This window comes from Anolis sagrei, chromosome 7 (assembly GCF_037176765.1).
Source record: "Anolis sagrei isolate rAnoSag1 chromosome 7, rAnoSag1.mat, whole genome shotgun sequence".
NCBI lineage: Eukaryota > Metazoa > Chordata > Lepidosauria > Squamata > Dactyloidae > Anolis > Anolis sagrei.
Window position 1 is genome coordinate 44,082,727 of NC_090027.1, and position 19,087 is coordinate 44,101,813.

Genomic DNA, 19,087 nt, shown 5'->3' on the forward strand with positions numbered 1-19,087 from the left:
AGAAAGGAAAGAGAGAAGGGAGGGAAGGAGGGGAAACAGGGAGAAGGAACAAAAGAAAGAGAGGAAAGAGAGAAAGGCAGGAAAGGAAGAAAGAAAGTCAGGAAAGGAGGGAGGAAATAGAAGGAAGGGAGAGAGGAAAGAGAAGAGGGAGGGAAGGAGAGAAGAGAGGGAAGGAGAAAGGCAGGAAAGCAAGAATGGAGGGAAGGGAGAAAGGAAAGAGAGAAGGGAGGGAAGGAGGAAGGGTTTGTTTGGGGGGTTTTGCAGAGAGAGGTGCGCATTAGATTGGATGGCAGGGGTCTCTCCGGCCTTTCTCCCCTCCCAATAAGGCAGGCGCTGCATTGGAGAAACAACCCCACGCCACTCGCCCTGGAAGGTGTCTGTTTTGATTATTTCCAGTTGTGGAAACCAATGGGGCCAAACCCTGCCTCCTTCCCCTTGTTTTTCCTGAATGGCGCGGAGGTCTGTTTCCGTGAGGGCTGCGCTCGTGATCAGTGTGTCTGTTTGTGTGCAATTGTTTGCTTGTGCCGCCTTTCGGATGAAAACAGGGCCGTTTGTGTTTGTTGTTTGCCCAACGGTGGAAGTTTCCTAGAGTCCTCTGCACTTCTCCAAACTAGAAATCCCATTGGCGTATCCAACCACTGACAGAGTGTGCATCTGTTTTGTGCATCGATTTACAGAACGGACAGTGGTGGCAATAGCCATTGGAAACCAGCCTTGGACGCTTCACCTGGCCCAGAAACCTGGCTTCAGAAGAGTAGTGTTTTTTGTTTATTTAATGCTTAGACCACGGGTCTTTCACATATAGGCCAAATAAATACATATATCACGAATCATCATGTATATAAATAAAAATGTCATGTTCGTTTGTGTGATTAACATAATTTATTATTTATTTATTTGCAGCATTTCTCTTACGCCCTTCTCCTCACCCCGCAGGGGACTCAGGGTGGATTACAGTGTACACATATATGGCAAACATTCAATGCCAATTTTTGACATACAAACATATACAGACATACACAGAGGCTATTTGACTTTTTCTGGCCGCCAGGGGAGCTGTCGCTTTCCTCGTCCATCTGCGATGCTGATGAAGCACTTCCGCATTCCCCGCATGCTTCCCCGCTGGAATGCTTTGCTGGAGTCTTCTTTATGGCCTCATAAATCAGTTAATTTAGCCTCCCCATGCTTTTTTTAAGGTGGTACCTAATTTTCCTACTTGACAGATGCAACTGTCTTTCGGGTTGCAAAGGTCGACAACAGGCTACACACAATTGGTTGGAAACCCACTCCAACCCGGGCTAGCTTCAAACTCATGACCTTTTGGTCAGAGTGATCTTAATGCAGCTGACACTCAGCCAGCTGTGCCACAATCCCGGTGCTCAAAAATCACTGGACGAATTGACACCAAATTTGGACACAAGACACCTATCTGGCCAATGTATGTCCTTCACTAAAAAAAAAAAAAAATAGAATCTTGACATTTGGGAGTTGTAGTTGCTGGGATTTATAGTTCACCTACAGTCACAGAGCATTCTGAACCCTACCAACGATGGAATTGAACCAAACTTGGCACACAGTTCTCCCATGAGCAACACAAAATACTGGAAGGTTTGGTGGGCATTGACCTTGAGTTTTGGAGTTGTAGTTCACCTACATCCAGAGATCACTGTGGGCTCAAACAATGATAGATCTGGGCCAAATTCTACACGAATACTCAATATGCCCAAATGTGAACACTGCTGGAGTTTGGGCAAAATAGAATCTTGACATTTGGGAGTTGTAGTGGCTGGGATTTATAGTTCACCTACAATCACAGAGCATTCTGAACCCCACCAATGATAGAATTGGGCCAAACCTCCCACACAGAAACCCCATGACCACCAGAGTGGGCTACAGCAACATGTGGCAGGTGACGGCTAGTACTACATAATAATATTGTAATACAATAATGCTAATATATTATCATGCACAATGCCAATCCTCTCAGGCCAATGTTTGTTATGGGACCCTGCCTTGGGCGCTTTGGAGGGCCAGAGTGGATGAAGATGGCTTCAAAAGGGATCAAGCAAGAGCAATGCCAGCCCTGCACATTGATCCCTTATTGACACGCATTGTGCCGTGTTGGCGTCTGGTATAGAGATTGTGTAATGTGAGTGCCGCATAACCTTTGCCCCAAGGAAGGCCTTGTATGTGGTGCTTTATAGTGCCAACTGTTTGTGTATTTTTGGATCCTGTTCATGTAATTCCTATTTCAGGTTTCAAGTTCCTGGATTTTTGGGTCATGGTGTCGTAAATTACCTCCTCCGCTTGTTTAGCAGTACCTAACTTCTCTACTTACAGCTCAAGCTTTTGTTGAACTGCTTAGGTAAACAGTGTGCTGGGCTGGCAGTCGGGTGATCACTCCAGCTCCAACCTGGGCTTTGAATTGGCAACCTTTTGGTTGGTAGACCTTATTGCTGCTTCTTCTGATTTACAGTTGTGCTAAATCCAAGTAGACTGATTTTCTTTTTCTTGCAATGGTTTTAAAAGAACTGCCAAGTGGCTGAATCCGTGGGAGTTGTCTCCTGGAATTGCTTCAGTAAATGTGGATTAACTGGTTTTGCTTTTTGGATTTTTGATTGTGCTTTTGAGTCTGCCTTTTTCAATCATTTACTTTATACTTAGTAAGCTTTACTTAGTGGATTCTTTCACCTTGGCGTGGTGCTTGGACGAAAAGGTTTCCCACGGCTGGGGCGCAACAGCAATATCTTGCATTTCTCCTTGTCGAAATGCCTTGTGTGAGTTTTGGCTCTTTTTTCTCCCATTGCAGCTTTCCTGCCGGATGCCTCCGTGGCGGGGCAAGAAGGCGCCACCATGGGAAGCAGTGCCTCGGCCCACCTTGCCTTGCGTCCACCTCTGCTTGTGCCTGGCGTGGCTGCTGACCGGCCCAGCGGCTTGCGAGGTGGAACTACGGCCAGCTACGCGGACTACGCGGACTATGCGCCCCATGGACATGACTTGGGCAGTGTGCCTGGAGGACTCTGAGCAGGACTCGGAGGAAGGGCTGGACCGGCGAGCAGAGCAACTGGCCGCAGAAGCCGGCCTGGTCAGCTTGGGCCGCGTGGGGGAGCTCCGGGGCCACTACCTGCTGGGCTTCCGGCCAGGCGGACTGGACCCAGGGTTTGATCCTGAGGCCGCCCAGCGTGCAGTGGAGGCAGTCCTGGCGCAGCATGGAGGAGTGCGCTGGCACGCAGAGCAGCGGCTGCTGAAGCGCTCCAAGCGTGGTCTGGCCTTCAACGACCCCAAGTACCCCCAGCAGTGGCACCTGGTGAGCCTTCCCGACAGCCTCACACTCTACATTACTACAAAACATTCATTTCCAAAGTGTACATTTCCCGACCCTACACTGGGAGAGAGTCTTGCCATACCACTATTGGGTTGTTGTAGGTTTTTTCGGGCTATATAGCCATGTTCTAGAGGCATTCTCTCCTGACGTTTCGCCTGCATCGCCTCAGAGGTAGGGAGGATGCTACCTCTGAGGTTGCTTGCCATAGATGCAGGCGATACGTCAGGAGAATGCCTCTAGAACATGGCTCTATAGCCCGAAGAAACCCACAAGAACCTAGTGATTCCAGCCATGAAAGCCCGACAATATATTATTATTATTATTATTATTATTATTATTATTATTATTATTATTATTATTCCCATCATCCAGGGAAGAACTATTTTATTGATGGGCTCCAATTCAGGAGCACAAAGCCCCACCAAAGGGTCCCCCTCCTTCTCCTCAGACCAGGCCTCAACACCCATCATGCCACAAATGTATTGTTGTATTGTTGTGGCCTCGGCCTGTTGTAAGCCGCATTGAATCCTCTGGGAGATGCTAGCGGGGTACAAATAAAGTTTAATAATAATAATAATAATAATAATAATAATAATAATAATAATAATAAATGCATGTGGTGGTCCTTTCCCATCAGGCCCCTGGAGACTCCCAGAGGGTCCTTTGCTGTTTGCACTGGGGCATCCTGCACTGAATGTCCACTGACCTCTGTGTACTGCCCTCTTGACCATTGCCCCATCCTTTCTTCCTTCCTTCTTCTCCCCGCTGGCCCAGAACAACCGCAAGAGCCCCGGGATGGACATCAACGTGACGGGCGTTTGGGAGAGGAACGTGACGGGCCAAGGGGTGACCGTGGTAGTGGTGGACGATGGGGTGGAGCACACCATCAAGGACATCCAGCCCAACTATGTGAGTAGCTGTGCATAAACTCCGCCCAGGGGGACACCCATCATTTGTCCATCCATCCATCTATCATCCATCTCTCTATCTATCTATCTATCTATCTATCTATCTATCTATCTAACTATCTATCTATCTATTATTGGTGTTGTTGTTGTTGTTTATTTATATCCCGCTTTTTCTCTCCATACAGAGACTCTAAGTGGCTCACAAATGTTACAATACAACCATCTATCCATGCATCCATCTATCCATCATCCATCCATCCATGTATTTAATTATTGATCCATCTATTGATCAATCTATCTATACATGGATAAACATAGACGGATAATATATCTATCCATCCATCCATCCATCTATCTGTCTATTTATCCATCCATCCATCCTTGTATCTATCTATCTATCTATCTATCTATCTATCTATCTATCTATCTATCTATCTATCTATCTATCTATCTATCTATTTATCCTATCTATGTATCCACACATCCATGCATCTGTCTGTCTGTCTGTCTATCTACCTACCTACCTACCCATCCATCTAGCTATCTTTCCATCCATGCATCTCTCTGTCCATCCATGCATCTATCTATCTGTCTGTCTGTCTGTCTGTCTGTCTGTCCGTCCGTCCGTCCGTCAATCCATCCATCCATCCATGCATTCTTCTGTATTTATTTATTCATCTACCTATCTATCAATCCCCCTGTCTAGTTATTTATCAAAATAGATAGATAACTAGATAGATAGATAGATAGACAGATCAACAGCAGGTAGGCAGGCAGATGGATGCATAAGCAGGACGGCTCCGACTTCCCTGCCTGGGGCTCCCTTCCTGTCTGGAAGTTGTGTAGGCTTCCTTCCAGGAAGCATGAGGGTGGGCTTGACGGCAGCCCCTTTCCACTGTCATTCCAGAGCCCCGAAGGCAGCTACGACCTGAACTCGGATGACCCGGACCCCATGCCCCACCCGGATGAGGAGAACGGCAACCACCATGGCACCCGCTGTGCCGGGGAGATCGCCGCTGTCTCCAACAACAGCTTCTGTGCCGTTGGAGTCGCCTATGGGAGCCGCATCGCAGGTATGTGTTCGCCTGCCCACCGGGGGCACGTTTTGTGACCCACAAACAAGGCAACAGGAGGCTGTTGTCCCTGCTTTGCACACCAGGGGGCAGCATCCCCCTTCCCCTTTCCATAGAGAATTTCCCCATAACACAAGCGGTAGCCCTTTGGCTGTCTAACATTCTGCATACTACAAACTCCTAATTCCACGATGTTAACAACATTCGAAAAATATGTTCTGTTCCTGTTTAATTGTGCGGTCCTTACTTTGAAAGTTGTCATTATACTCCAGAAACAACTTCGTTGTTTTTATGGCTGCCACAAACTAGTTGAGACTGTGAGATTATGCATTGAAAAACTAGAGCAACATGTGCAATATCAGGATGAACCTCCCATTAAGACAAAGCTTGGGCAGTTTAATACTTTTCCCATGTTTTCATTATAGAATCAATTAGGAAATGCATTGATAACCCAGGAACAAACATCGTGTGACAAAGTGAGATTTGTGGGACGATACCCATAACCACAGGCCATATCTGGTCCTCTTCTCTCATGCTTTTGGCTTGGTTGGGTCACTGCAGTGGATCGTTGTCCCTTCTGGATGTCACTGGGCAAGCACTGCGGGGTCTCGCTTAGCCCGTGGCCCATTTGGGGGTCTTTCCTTGGCTGTGGGACCCATTCACCCCACTTTTTTCCTGCTTCTGCAGGGATCCGGGTGCTGGACGGGCCGCTCACGGACAGCATGGAGGCCGTGGCTTTCAACAAGCATTACCAGATCAACGACATCTACAGCTGCAGGTCAGTCAGGGTTTCACTCAGCCGTTAAGACTCTTGCAATTTCAGCCTTGATTTTCTGGTCTGGTCGTCATCATCATAAGTGTTCAGCCATTGGGTTGGGGTGAAAAATAGTAATCACAATAATCATAAGCATAGGTGCGCATCCATTTGGTTGGGGTGAATGATAATAATAATAATAATAGTAATAATAGTAATAATAATAATAATAATAATAATAATAATAATAGGTGCTAACCCATTGGATTGGGGTTATTTATTTATCGTGTCATCCGCAACCAGAACATTGTATTACATTTCTAACAGAACAAAACAAACAAACAGATTTAAAAAAATACACAAATTTTGCAAACTTGGTAGCTGATTAAATGTCCCTTGAGCAGTCTCTGGCCCCTTGGAGTGCCTCTGGTGTTGCCGCAAGGAGCTCCTCCCTTGTGCATCATGTGGAAGAAGGGCTCAGGGTGCATTGCAGCAGGTGGTCAGTGGTTTGCTCTTCTCCCCACTCGCATGTCGTGGACTCCATGTTGTGGCCCCATTTCTTAAGATTGGCTCTGCATCTCGTGGTGCCAGAGCGCAGTCTGTTCAGCGCCTTCCAAGTTACCCAGTCTTCTTCTGTGTGCCCAGGGGGGAGTCTCTCATTTGGTATCAGCCATTGGTTGAGGTTCTGGGTTTGGGCCTGCCACTTTTGGACTCTTGCTTGCTGAGGTGTTCCAGCAAGTGTCTCTGTAGATCTTTGAAAACTATTTCTTGATTTAAGTCGTTGACGTGCTGGCTGATACCCAAACAGGGGATGAGCTGGAGGTTTCTCTGCCTTGGTCCTTTCACTATTGGCTGCTACTTCCCAGTGGATGTCAGGTGATGCAATATCGGCTAAGCAGTGTAATTTCTCCAGTGGTGTAGGGCGCAGGCACCCCGTGATAATGCAGCCTGTCTCATTAAGAGCCACATCCACTGTTTTAGCATGGTGAGATGTGTTCCACACTGGGCATGCGTACTCAGCAGCAGAGTAGCATAGCTCAAGGGCAGATGTCTTCATTGTATCTGGTTGTGATCCCTAGGTTGTGCCAGTCAGCTTTCGTATGATATTGTTTCTAGCACCCACTTTTTGGATTGGGGTGAATAATAGTATTCACTAGGCCTGGGCAATGCATGGTTCTAAATGATTCTAAAGTACTTACAAAACTAAAGTTCTGGTGGTGAAAATTTCAGAACTCTAACAAAACTTTCAAAATTTAATTATTATTTCATTATTGGTGATTTTTTAATGACAGAACCAATTAGGAATTGTCATTTATAATGAAATTTTGAGAGTTTTGTTAGAGTTCTGAAATTTTCACCACCAGAACTTTAGTTTTGTAAGTACTTTAGAACCATTTAGAACCATGCATTGCCCAGGCCTAGTGAATACTATTATTCACCCCAAAACTCTCAACATTTCATTATAAATGACAATTCCTAATTGGTTCTGTCATTAAAAAATCACCAATAATGAAATAATAATTAAATTTTGAAAGTTTTGTTAGAGTTCTGAAATTTTCAGCACCAGAACTTTAGTTTTGTAAGTACTTTAGAACCATTTAGAACCATGCATTGCCCAGGCCTAGTGAATACTATTATTCACCCCAAAACTCTCAACATTTCATTATAAATGACAATTCCTAATTGGTTCTGTCATTAAAAAATCACCAATAATGAAATAATAATTAAATTTTGAAAGTTTTGTTAGAGTTCTGAAATTTTCAGCACCAGAACTTTAGTTTTGTAAGTACTTTAGAACCATTTAGAACCATGCATTGCCCAGGCCTAGTGAATACTATTATTCACCCCAAAACTCTCAACATTTCATTATAAATGACAATTCCTAATTGGTTCTGTCATTAAAAAATCACCAATAATGAAATAATAATTAAATTTTGAAAGTTTTGTTAGAGTTCTGAAATTTTCAGCACCAGAACTTTAGTTTTGTAAGTACTTTAGAACCATTTAGAACCATGCATTGCCCAGGCCTAGTGAATACTATTATTCACCCCAAAACTCTCAACATTTCATTATAAATGACAATTCCTAATTGGTTCTGTCATTAAAAAATCACCAATAATGAAATAATAATTAAATTTTGAAAGTTTTGTTAGAGTTCTGAAATTTTCAGCACCAGAACTTTAGTTTTGTAAGTACTTTAGAACCATTTAGAACCACGGATTGTTCCAAGTGTCTTTATCACACTTCTTCCATGTTGGACTCTTTAAGTTTCATGCCTTTTGTTTTGGGACCCTCTCTTTGCAGTTGGGGTCCAGACGATGACGGCAAAACCGTGGATGGGCCTCACCAGCTTGGAAAGGTATCGGTGATCTTGCCTCCATATTTAACCCGAAAAACCAATAATGTTCAGCACAGGCACCGGCCAACTTTGGCCCTCCAGGAGTTTTGGACTCCAGCTCCCACAATTCCTAACAGCCTACCGGCCCAACTGCTTAACATGACAGTTTCCCCGACAACAGATCTACACAAAACATTCCCATCATCGAGGAAAACACTTTCATTTTCCCGCACAGAAACAACAGGCTCAACTAGAAAGTCCCCGTCCTCATCCTCAGAGGCTTCACAGACCTCAACACTAGTTGAGCATTATTATTATCATTGTTAATATCATGATTCTTTCCTCCTCCTCCTCCTCAGGCCGCCTTGCAGCATGGAGTGATGGCCGGCCGGCGAGGCTTCGGCAGCATCTTTGTGGTGGCCAGCGGCAACGGAGGGCACCACAACGACAACTGCAACTACGACGGATATGCCAACTCCATCTACACCGTCACCATCGGTAATCACGGCGTCTGCTGGGGAAGGGCGCTTTCCTCCTCCCCTTGGAATCTGCTCATTATTTTAGGTGCAGCTATTGAGGCGCGGGGCATAAGAGTAGCCGTCATCATCATAGGTGCTCAGCTATTGGATGGGGTGAATGATAATCATCATCATCATTATCATCATAGGGACTGAGCCATTGGGTGGGATGAATAATAAGAATACAAATAATCAGTTCTCAGTCATTGGGTTGGGTGAAGGATGATAATAATCATAGGTGGTGATTGGGGTGACCAATCACCACCTATGATTGATTGGGGTGACTATTATTATTATTATTATTATTATTATTACTATTATTAATGGGTTCTAAGTCATTGGGTGGGGTAAGTAGTCATCATCATCATCACCATCATCATAAATTGTCAACCATTGGGTGGGGTGAATAATAGTAATAGTAATAAGAAGAATAGGTGCTAAGCCATTGGAATGGGGATAATGATGTTGATAATAATAATAATAATAATAATAATAATAATACATCACATAATCCTAGATGCTTGGGAAGTGTTTGAATTGTGATTCTGTGATACGAAATCCAGCATATAGATCTCATTTGCTGTGACATAGTGTGTTCTGTGTCAGTAAAATAATATTAAATCAATAATTATTAAATAATAATTATTGTTAAATATTATTATTATAAAAATGGTCCTAGACACTTGGGAGTTGAGTTGAGATTTTGTGATACGAAATCCAGCATATAGATCTCGTTTGCTGTGACATACTGTGCTTTTGTGTCAATAATAATAATAATAATAATAATAATGACATACTGATGTCAGTGCTGAAGATTCTGACTGTGTGGGTCAGTGACTGGATTTCAGTTTCCAGTTTTCCGTAAAGCTTTAGATCATCCATGTACAGCAAGTGGGAAATTTTGGGTGAATTGTTGTCCTCTCCAGGGATCACAAAGTGATAGTGGTAAACAACAATAACAACAACTTCAACAACAATAATTTGACTAGTCTGTTGTAGTCATTCAGCATACTGGACTTTGATCCTTGAAGTTCTAGGCATGGGGGGGGGGGGTTCCATTCCACCAAAGTGAGTTGGACTACCCCTTTCCTTCCCAAATCCACTCCATTGAAGCCCATGCTATGCCTCTTCCTTCCTTCCTTCCTTCCTTCCTTCTGCAGGAGCCGTGGACGAGATGGGCTCCATGCCTTTCTATGCGGAGGAGTGCGCCTCCATGCTGGCCGTGACCTTCAGCGGCGGGGACAAGCTCATGAGGAGCATCGTGAGTCTCTTCCCTACGTTGCCGTTTGAATAAATGTCCTCTTCCTGGTTTGAAAGTGTTGTTTCCTGTTTAATTGTACCCCAGGACTTGACCCTGTTTCCCCTTCTCTCTCTCTCTCTCTCTCTTTCTTTCTTTCTTTCTTTCTTTCTTTCTTTCTTTCTTTCTTTCTTTCTTTCTTTCTTTTCCCTTCTTTCTCTCTTTCTCGTTCTCTTTCTTTCTTTCTTTCTTTTCCCTTTCTTTTTTCTTTCTTCTTTCTTTCTTTCTTTCTTTCTTTCTTTCTTTCTTTCTTTCTTTTTTCTTTCTCTGTTTCTATCTTTCCCTCTCTCTTCTCTCTCTCTCTTTCTTTCCCTTTCTTTCTTTCTTTCTTTCTTTTTTCTTTCTCTCTCTCTTTCCTTCCCTTTTTTTCTTTCTTTCTTTCTCTCTTTCTTTCTCTCTTTCTTCCCCTCTTTCTTCTCTCTTTCTTCCCCTCTTTCTTTCCCTCTCTCTTTATTTTTTCTCTCTCTCTCTGTTTCTTTCTCTTTTTTTCCTCTCTTTCTTTCTTTTCCTCTCCCTTCTCTCTGTCTTCCCTTTCTTTCTTTCTTTTCCCTTTCTTTCTTTTTTCTTACACTCTTTCTTTCCTTCCCTCCCTCCCTCCCTCCCTTCCTTCCTTTCTTTCTTTCTTCCCCTCTTTCTTTCCCTCTCTCTTTATTTCTCTCTCTCTGTTTCTTTCTCTTTTCTTTCTTTCTTTCTTTCCCTCTCCCTTCTCTTTTTCTTTCTTTCCCTCTTTCTTTCTTTCTCTCTCTTTTTCTTTCTTTCCCTCTTTCTTTCTTTCTCTTTCTTTCCCTCTCTTTCTTTCTCTTTCTTTCTTTCTTTCTTTCTTTCTTCTTTCTTTCTCTCTTTCTTTCCTTCTCTTTCCTTCTCTCTTTTTTCTCTTTCTTTCTTCCTTTCTTCTTTTACCTCCCTCTTTCTTTCTCTTTATTTCTTTCTTTTTCTCTTTCTTCCTTTTTACTTTCCCTCTCTCTTTCTTTCTCTTTCTTTCTTGCCCTCTCCCTTTCTTTCTTTCTTTCTTTCTCTCTCTCTTTCTTTCACTGTTTCTTGCCCTCTTTCTTCCTTTCTTCTGTCTTTCTCTCTCTCTCTCTCTTTTCTCTTTCTTTCTTCCTTTTTTCCTTTCCTTCTCTCTTTCACTTTCTTTCACTGTTTCTTTTCCTCTTTCTTCCTTTCTTCTTTCTTTCTTTCTTTCACTGTTTCTTTTCCTCTTTCTTCCTTTCTTCTTTCTTTCTTTCTTTGTCACTGTTTCTTTCCCTCTTTCTTCCTTTCTTCTTTCTCTCTCTCTCTTTTCTCTTTCTTCCTTCTTTTTTTCTTTCCCTCTCTCTTTCTTTCTCTCTTCCTGTCACTGTTTCTTTCCCTCTTTCTTCTTTCTTTCTTTCCTTCTTTCTTTCCCTCTTTCTTCCTTTCTTCTTTCTCTCTCTCTCTTCTCTTTCTTCCTTTTTTTCTTTCCCACTCTCTTCCTCTCTCTCTTTCTTTCACTGTTTCTTTCCTTCTTTCTTCCTTTCTTCTTTCTTTCTTTCTTTCTTTCTTTCTGTCGCTGTTTCTTTCCCTCTTTCTTCCTCTCTTCTTTTTCTCTCTCTTTTCTCTTTCTTCCTTCCTTTTTTTCTTTCCCTCTCTTTTCTTTCTCTCTTTCTTTCACTGTTTCTTTCACTGTTTCTTTCCCTCTTTCTTTCTTTCTTTTTTCTTTCTTTTTTCATTCTTTCTTTCTGTCGCTGTTTCTTTCCCTCTTTCTTCCTTTCTTCTTTCTTTCCCTCTTTCTTTCTTTCTCTTTCTTTCTTTCTCTCTCTCTCTCTTTCTCTCTCTCTCTTTCTCCCTCCAGGCCACCACCGACTGGGACTTGCAGAGGGGCACGGGCTGTACGGAGGGCCACACCGGGACCTCAGCGGCCGCCCCTCTGGCCGCCGGCATGATTGCGCTGATGCTGCAGGTGCGGCCCTGCCTCACCTGGAGGGACGTCCAGCACATCATCGTCTTCACCGCCACCAAGGTGAGCCCCCTCCCGCACCTTCAGAGCAACGTTTTGACCTCAAAGCCTCTTCCTTTCTATGTCACACTCTCTCAGCCTCAGAGGTCGCCAGGAGTAAATAATAATAATAATTATTATTATTATTATTATTATTATTATGATCTCTCCCAATGGGATTGCAATGGGTTGCTGTCACTGGAGGAAGGGCTTGACCGTCACCTTGAGGCTTGACCGGTCTATTGAGGTGCGTTACGGCCTTTGTTTTTGCAGTACGAAGACCACCGGGCCAGCTGGGACACCAACCGTGCCGGGCTCAGCCACAGCCACCAGCACGGGTTCGGCCTCCTCAACGCCTGGAGGCTGGTCAACGCGGCCAAGGTCAGTGATCAGATTGCAGAGCAGGCCTGGGCCAACTTTGGCCCTCCAGGTGTTTTGGACTACAACTCCCACAATTCCTAACAGCTGGTAGGCTGTTAGGAATTGTGGGAGTTGTAGTCCAAAACACCTGGAGGGCCAAAGTTGGCCCAGGCCTGCTCTGTTCTCTTTACTCAAGCTCCCCTACTGCAGCTCAGGTGATCTTTACCTGTTCTTTCTGCCCCACAGGTTTGGGAGTCCGTCCCATACCTGGCCTCCTACGTCAGCCCCGTCTTGAAGGAGGGCCAGGAAGTCCCCTTGGCCCCCAAACACCTGGAAGTCACCTGGAACGGTTTGTGGCTTTAATTTGGGGTGAAGGGGGGCTTCTCTTAAAGGGGTCACATTCAGACCTCGATCAGCAAAGAGGGGAGAAGGATGATGACGGGTTGATCTGAATTTTTCGGGCTGTGTGGCCATATTCAAGCAGCATTCTCTCCTGACGTTTCGCCTACATCTGCAGCTAATGGCCTCTTCAGAGGTTGTGCTGGAAATGAAGCAAGTGGAGTGTATATTATATATTATGAGCAAGCTTGAATAATATTGAGTAGCTTTGAAGTTTGCAAAGTCAATCAGTGAGGGTGTCTGCATACAGGTAACCTGGCCTCTGTTGCCTGGAGGCACCCTCTGTGGAATGATGTCCAGGGTGGGAGGAAGAACCCTTGTCTATGTGACGCAAGTGGGAATGTTGCAAATTAGCAAGATTGAATAGCATTGAGTAGCCTTGAAGCTGCAAAGTCAATAAGTGATGGTATCTGCATAGGGATAGCCTGGCCTCTGCTGCCTGGAGGCATCCTCTTTGGAATGATGCCCAGGGTGGGAGGAAGAACCCTTGTCTGTGTGTGAAGCAAGTGTGAATGTTGCAAATTAGCAAGCTTGAGTAGCTTTGAAATTTGCAAAGTCAATTAGCGAGGATATCTGCATAGAGGTAGCCTGGCCTCTGTTGCCTGGAAGCACCCTCTGTGGAATGATGTCCAGAGTGGGAGGAACAACCTTTTTGGGAGGCAAGTGTGACTGTTGTAGTTAGCAAGCTTGAAAAACACTGAATAGCTTTGCAGTTGCAAAGTCAATCAGTGAGGGTCTCTGCATAGAGATAGCCTGGCCTCTGTTGCCTGGAGGCACCCTCTGTGGAATGATGTCCAGAAGAACCTTTGTCTGTAGGAAGCAAGTGTGGCTGTTGCAATTAGCAAGCTTGAATAGCATTGAGTAGCCTTTAAGCTGTAAAGTCAATCTGCGATGGTATCTGCATAGAGGTAGCCTGGCCTCTGTTTCCTGGAGGTACTCCCTGTGGAATGATGTCCAGGGTGGGAGGAAGAACCTTTATCTGTGTGAAGCAAGTGTGACTGTTGCATAACATTGAGTAGCCTTGCAGTTGCAAAGTCAGTCCCTGAGGGTATCTACATGGAAGTAGCCAGGCTGTTATTGCCTGGAGGCACCCTCTGGTTGGGAGTTGCCAATTAGCAAGCTTGAATAGCATTGAGTGGCTTTGCAGTTGCAAGGTCAATCCCTGAGGGTATCTGCATGGAAGTAGCCAAGCTGTTGTTGCCTGGAGGCGCCCGCTGTTTGGGAGTTGCAAATTAGCAAGCTTGAATAGCATTGAGTGGCTGTTGTTGCCTGGAGGCACCCTCTGTTTGGGAGTTGCCAATTAGCAAGCTTAAATAGCATTGAGTAGCTTTGCAGTTGCAAAGTCAATCCCTGAGGGTATCTGCATGGAAGTAGCCAAGCTGTTGTTGCCTGGAGGCACCCTCTGTTTGGGAGTTGTTCACTGGCCCTTGATTATACATTGTGGAATGATGTCCAGGGTGAGAGGAAGAACCCTTGTCTGTTTGAAACAGAAGCGTAATCAAAGCCCTCGCAACAGATGGCCACCCAGCCTCTGTTGAATAATAATAATAATAATAATAATAATAATAATAGGAAGAGAGTTCCACTGTTGAACAGCTCTAAGAAGTTCTTCCGAATGTCCAGGTGGGATCTCCTTCCCTGCCATTGGAGGCCATTCCAGCCCAGTGCCCTTAATCTAGAGACATAACATGCTTTGCGCTTCTGGAAACATGTTTTCTGAGCGGGAACGGAGCGCAAGGAGTGATCTTTTGCAGGCGCTCCCGTTTCAGCCCATTTTAGGCAATGCGGCTCCCGCCTTGGCTGCCCTTTGCCTTGTGTAAACACAGCGCTTCCACGGAGGCACAAAGCGCACCGCACACGCACACAAACACACACACAAAGGGGAGGGGTTGCCTTCAAGGAGGAAGGGGAAGGGATATATCCACCACCACCCTAAATATTATGATTATTATTACATTATTATTACATTATTATTACAATATTATTATTATTATTATTATAACAGGGAGGAAGAAGAAGGGATCAAACACCATCAATAATAATAATAATAATAATAATAATTGTTATTATATACTATTAATAATAACATATATTATGTTATTATTGTGATTATGATTATAATGGGGAGGAATGTGGCCTAATAGTAATAATTGTTATTATATAATATTAATAATAACATATTATATTATTGTGATTATGATTATAATGGGGAGGAATGTGGCATAATAATAATAATAATAATAATAATAATAATAATAATAATGTTTGTCTTACCCGCCTTTCCTTATGGCTCAAGGCAGCTCTGATGTGGCATAATTATTATTACATTATTATTACAATATTATTATTATAGCATGGAAGAAGAGGTAGGGATCAAACACCATCACCATCAATAATAATAATAATAATAATAATAGTTATTATATACTATTAATAATAACATATATCATTATTGTGATTATGATTATAATGGGGAGGAATATGGCATAATAATAATAATAATAATAATAATAATAATAATAATAATAATTGTTTGTCTTACCCGACTTTCCTTGTGGCTCAAGGCAGCCCTGATGTGGGATAACAATTATTATTACATTATTATTACAATATTATTATTATAACATGGAGGAAGAAGAAGGGATCAAACACCATCACTATCAATAATAATAATAATAATTGTTATGATATACTATTAATAATAACCTATATTATATTATTATTGTGATTATGATTATAATGGGGAGGAATGTGGCATAATAATAATAATAATAATAATAATAATTGTTTGTCTTACCTGCCTTTCCTTATGGCTCAAGGCAGCCCTGATGTGGCATAACAATTATTTTTACAATATTATTATTATTATAACATGGAGGAAGAAGAAGGGATCAAACACCATCACCATCAATAATAATAATAATAATAATAATAATAATTGTTATATAATATTAATAATAACGTATTATATTATTATTGTGATTATTATTATAATGGGGAGGAATGTGGCATAATAATAATAATAATAATAATAATAGTTATTATATACTATTAATAATAACATATATTATTAGGTTCTTGTGGGTTTTTTCGGGCTATAGAGCCATGTTCTAGAGGCATTTCTCCTGACGTTTCGCCTGCATCTATGGCAAGCATCCTCAGAGGTGTGAGGTCACACTTCTGAGGATGCTTGCCATAGATGCAGGCGAAACGTCAGGAGAAATGCCTCTAGAACATGGCTCTATAGCCCGAAAAAACCCACAAGAACCTAGTGATTCCAGCCATGAAAGCCTTCGACAATACAACATATATTATATTATTATTGTGATTATTATTATAATGGGGAGGAATGTGGCATAATAATAATAATAATAATAATAATAATAGTTTGTCTTACCCACATTTCCTTGTGGCTCAAGACAGCCCTGATGTGGCATAATTATTATTACATTATTATTACAATATTATTATTATAGCACGGAGGAAGAAGAAGGGATCAAACACCATTAAGATTATAATGGGGAGGAATGTGGCATAATAATAATAGTAATCGTTATTATATAATATTAATAATAACATTATTTTATTATTTTGATTATGATTATAATGGGGAGGAATGTGGCATAATAATAATAATAATAATAATAATAGTTATTATATAATATTAAAATAACATATATTATATTATTATTGTGATTATGACTTTAATGGGGAGGAATGTGGCATAATAGTAATAATAATAATAATTGTTATATAATATTAATAATAACATATATTATATTATTATTGTGATTATGGTTATAATGGGGAGGAATGTGGCATAATAATAATAATAATTGTTATATAATATTAATAATAACATATATTATTATTGTGATTATGATTATAATGGGGAGGAATGTGGCATAATAATAATAATAATAATAATAATAATTGTTATATAATATTAATGATAACATATATTATATTATTATTATTGTGATTATGATTATAATGAGGAGGAATGTGGCATAATAATAATAATAATAATAATAATAATAATAATAATAATATAATAACAATAACAATAATAACCCACCTTTCCTTGTGGCTCAAGGCAGCCCTGATGTGGCATAACTATTATTATTATTATTATTATTATTATTATTATTATTATCCCAGTCCAAACACACAAGCACTGCAAAAATTCTATAAACACACCTATTAAAATGTAGTTCTGTGAACAGATACATATGAAAACGTATTTCAATTTTCAAAAATGAATATTAAATGGTACAGGACAGGGATTAGAACTCAAGGCATGAGTTTAAAATTCATAATAATAATAATAATAATAATAATAATAATAATAATAATAGTGTTTCTTTATATCCAGCTTCATCTCCCCGAAGGGGATCAAAACAGCTCAACATAGAAGCATTAGTATACAATTAAAATATGATTACTAGGGCATGAATTTAAAATTAATAATAATAATAATAATAATAATAATAATAATAATAATGTTTCTTTATATCCCGCTTCATATCCTCGAAGGGGACTCAAAACGGCTCAACATAAAAACATTAGTATATAATTAAAATATTATTACTATATTATTATTATTATTATTATATTTGTTTCTACCCCGCTTTATCTCCCCAAAAGGGACTCGGAACTGCTTAAGACCAGCCTTTAAAGACAGCTTTCTTTAGGTGGTTTTCCAATTCCCAAAGCTCATTTAGCAGGATGATGGGAGTTGCGATGTTTCTTTGAAGCCTCCTTGGCCGCCTTGCCTAGATTTCCCGCAAGACTCAACAAGGCCTGGCTCCTGGGATTTTTGCAAGAGGGTTTTGCCTCTCTTTCTTCCCCTAAAAGGCATGCATTCTTTCGCTCCTTTCTTTCTTTCTTTCTTTTTTCCTCGGCTTTGCAGCTGGAAGAAAGCCATAAACACAGAAGGTTGGGAAATGCACGCAGCGAGAAAAACCAGGGCCAGTTGGCTTGCATGCCCGTAACCCTTTCACTCTCATTTCGCCAAATATATAACAGTGTAATAGAATAATAATAATAACATAACTATTTTTTTCGTGCCAGGAGTGACTCAAGAAATTAATAATATAATGTGTAATATATTATAGTAATGGAATAGTATAATAATATAAGAGGACAATAGTATAATAATAGGATATGTAATATAATAGTATAATAATATAATGTGTAATATATTATAATAATCTATATAAATAAAAATGTAATGTTCGTTTGTGGGATTAAGATAACTTAAAAACCACCGGATGAATTGACACGAAATTTGGACACAATACACCTAACAGTCTAACGAGTGTGGTGAGATGTGTTCCACACTGGGCATGCGTACTCAGCAGCGGAGTAGCACAGCGCAAGGGCAGATGCCTTCACTGTGTCTGGTTGTGATCCCCAGGTTGTGCCAGTCAGCTTTCGTATGTTATTGTTTCTAGTACCCACTTTTTGCTTGATGTTCAGACAGTGCTTCTTGTAGGTCAGAGCACGGTCCAGAGTGACTCCTCCCAGGGATTTGGGTGTGCTGCAATGCTCCAGTGGGATTCCTTCCCAGGTAATAATCCTCAGAGCTCGGGATGCTTGTCTGTTCTTGAGGTGAAAAGCACAGGTCTGTGTTTTAGATGGATTAGGGATCAGCTGGTTTTCCCTGTCATAGAATCATAGAATCAAAGAGTTGGAAGAGACCTCATGGGTCATCCAGTCCAACCTCATTCTGCCAAGAAGCAGGAATATTGCATTCAAATCACCCCTGACAGATGGCCATCCAGCCTCTGTTTCAAAGCTTCCAAAGAAGGAGCCTCCACCACACTCCGGGGCAGAGAGTTCCACTGCTGAACGGCTCTCACAGTCAGGAAGTTCTTCCTCATGTTCAGATGGAATCTCCTCTCTTGTAGTTTGAAGCCATTGTTCCCTTGCATCCTAGTCTCCAGGGAAGCAGGAAACACGCTTGCTCCCTCCTCCTCCCTGTGGCTTCCTCTCACATATTTATACATGGCTATCATATCTCCTCTCAGCCTTCTCTTCTTCAGGCTAAACATGCCCAGTTCCCTAAGCCACTCCTCATAGGGCTTGTTCTCCAGACCCTTGACCATTTCAGTCGCCCTCCTCTGGACACATTCCAGCTTGTCAACATCTCTCTTGAA

General features: G+C 41.7%; 1 protein-coding gene across 1 annotated transcript in view; it reads left to right on the plus strand.

The window, feature by feature from the left end:
• PCSK7 (proprotein convertase subtilisin/kexin type 7) overlaps nucleotides 1–19,087 on the plus strand; it is a 37,556-nt gene that overhangs the window by 2,142 nt on the left and 16,327 nt on the right. Inside the window, exons 2-11 of the mRNA XM_067470838.1 lie at nucleotides 2,810–3,307; nucleotides 4,100–4,234; nucleotides 5,141–5,306; nucleotides 5,994–6,084; nucleotides 8,365–8,419; nucleotides 8,758–8,896; nucleotides 10,077–10,177; nucleotides 12,024–12,191; nucleotides 12,441–12,548; nucleotides 12,774–12,876. Coding sequence (XP_067326939.1) covers nucleotides 2,822–3,307; nucleotides 4,100–4,234; nucleotides 5,141–5,306; nucleotides 5,994–6,084; nucleotides 8,365–8,419; nucleotides 8,758–8,896; nucleotides 10,077–10,177; nucleotides 12,024–12,191; nucleotides 12,441–12,548; nucleotides 12,774–12,876 — 1,552 coding nt within the window. The 5' untranslated portion in view covers nucleotides 2,810–2,821. The remainder of the gene's footprint in view (nucleotides 1–2,809; nucleotides 3,308–4,099; nucleotides 4,235–5,140; nucleotides 5,307–5,993; nucleotides 6,085–8,364; nucleotides 8,420–8,757; nucleotides 8,897–10,076; nucleotides 10,178–12,023; nucleotides 12,192–12,440; nucleotides 12,549–12,773; nucleotides 12,877–19,087) is intronic.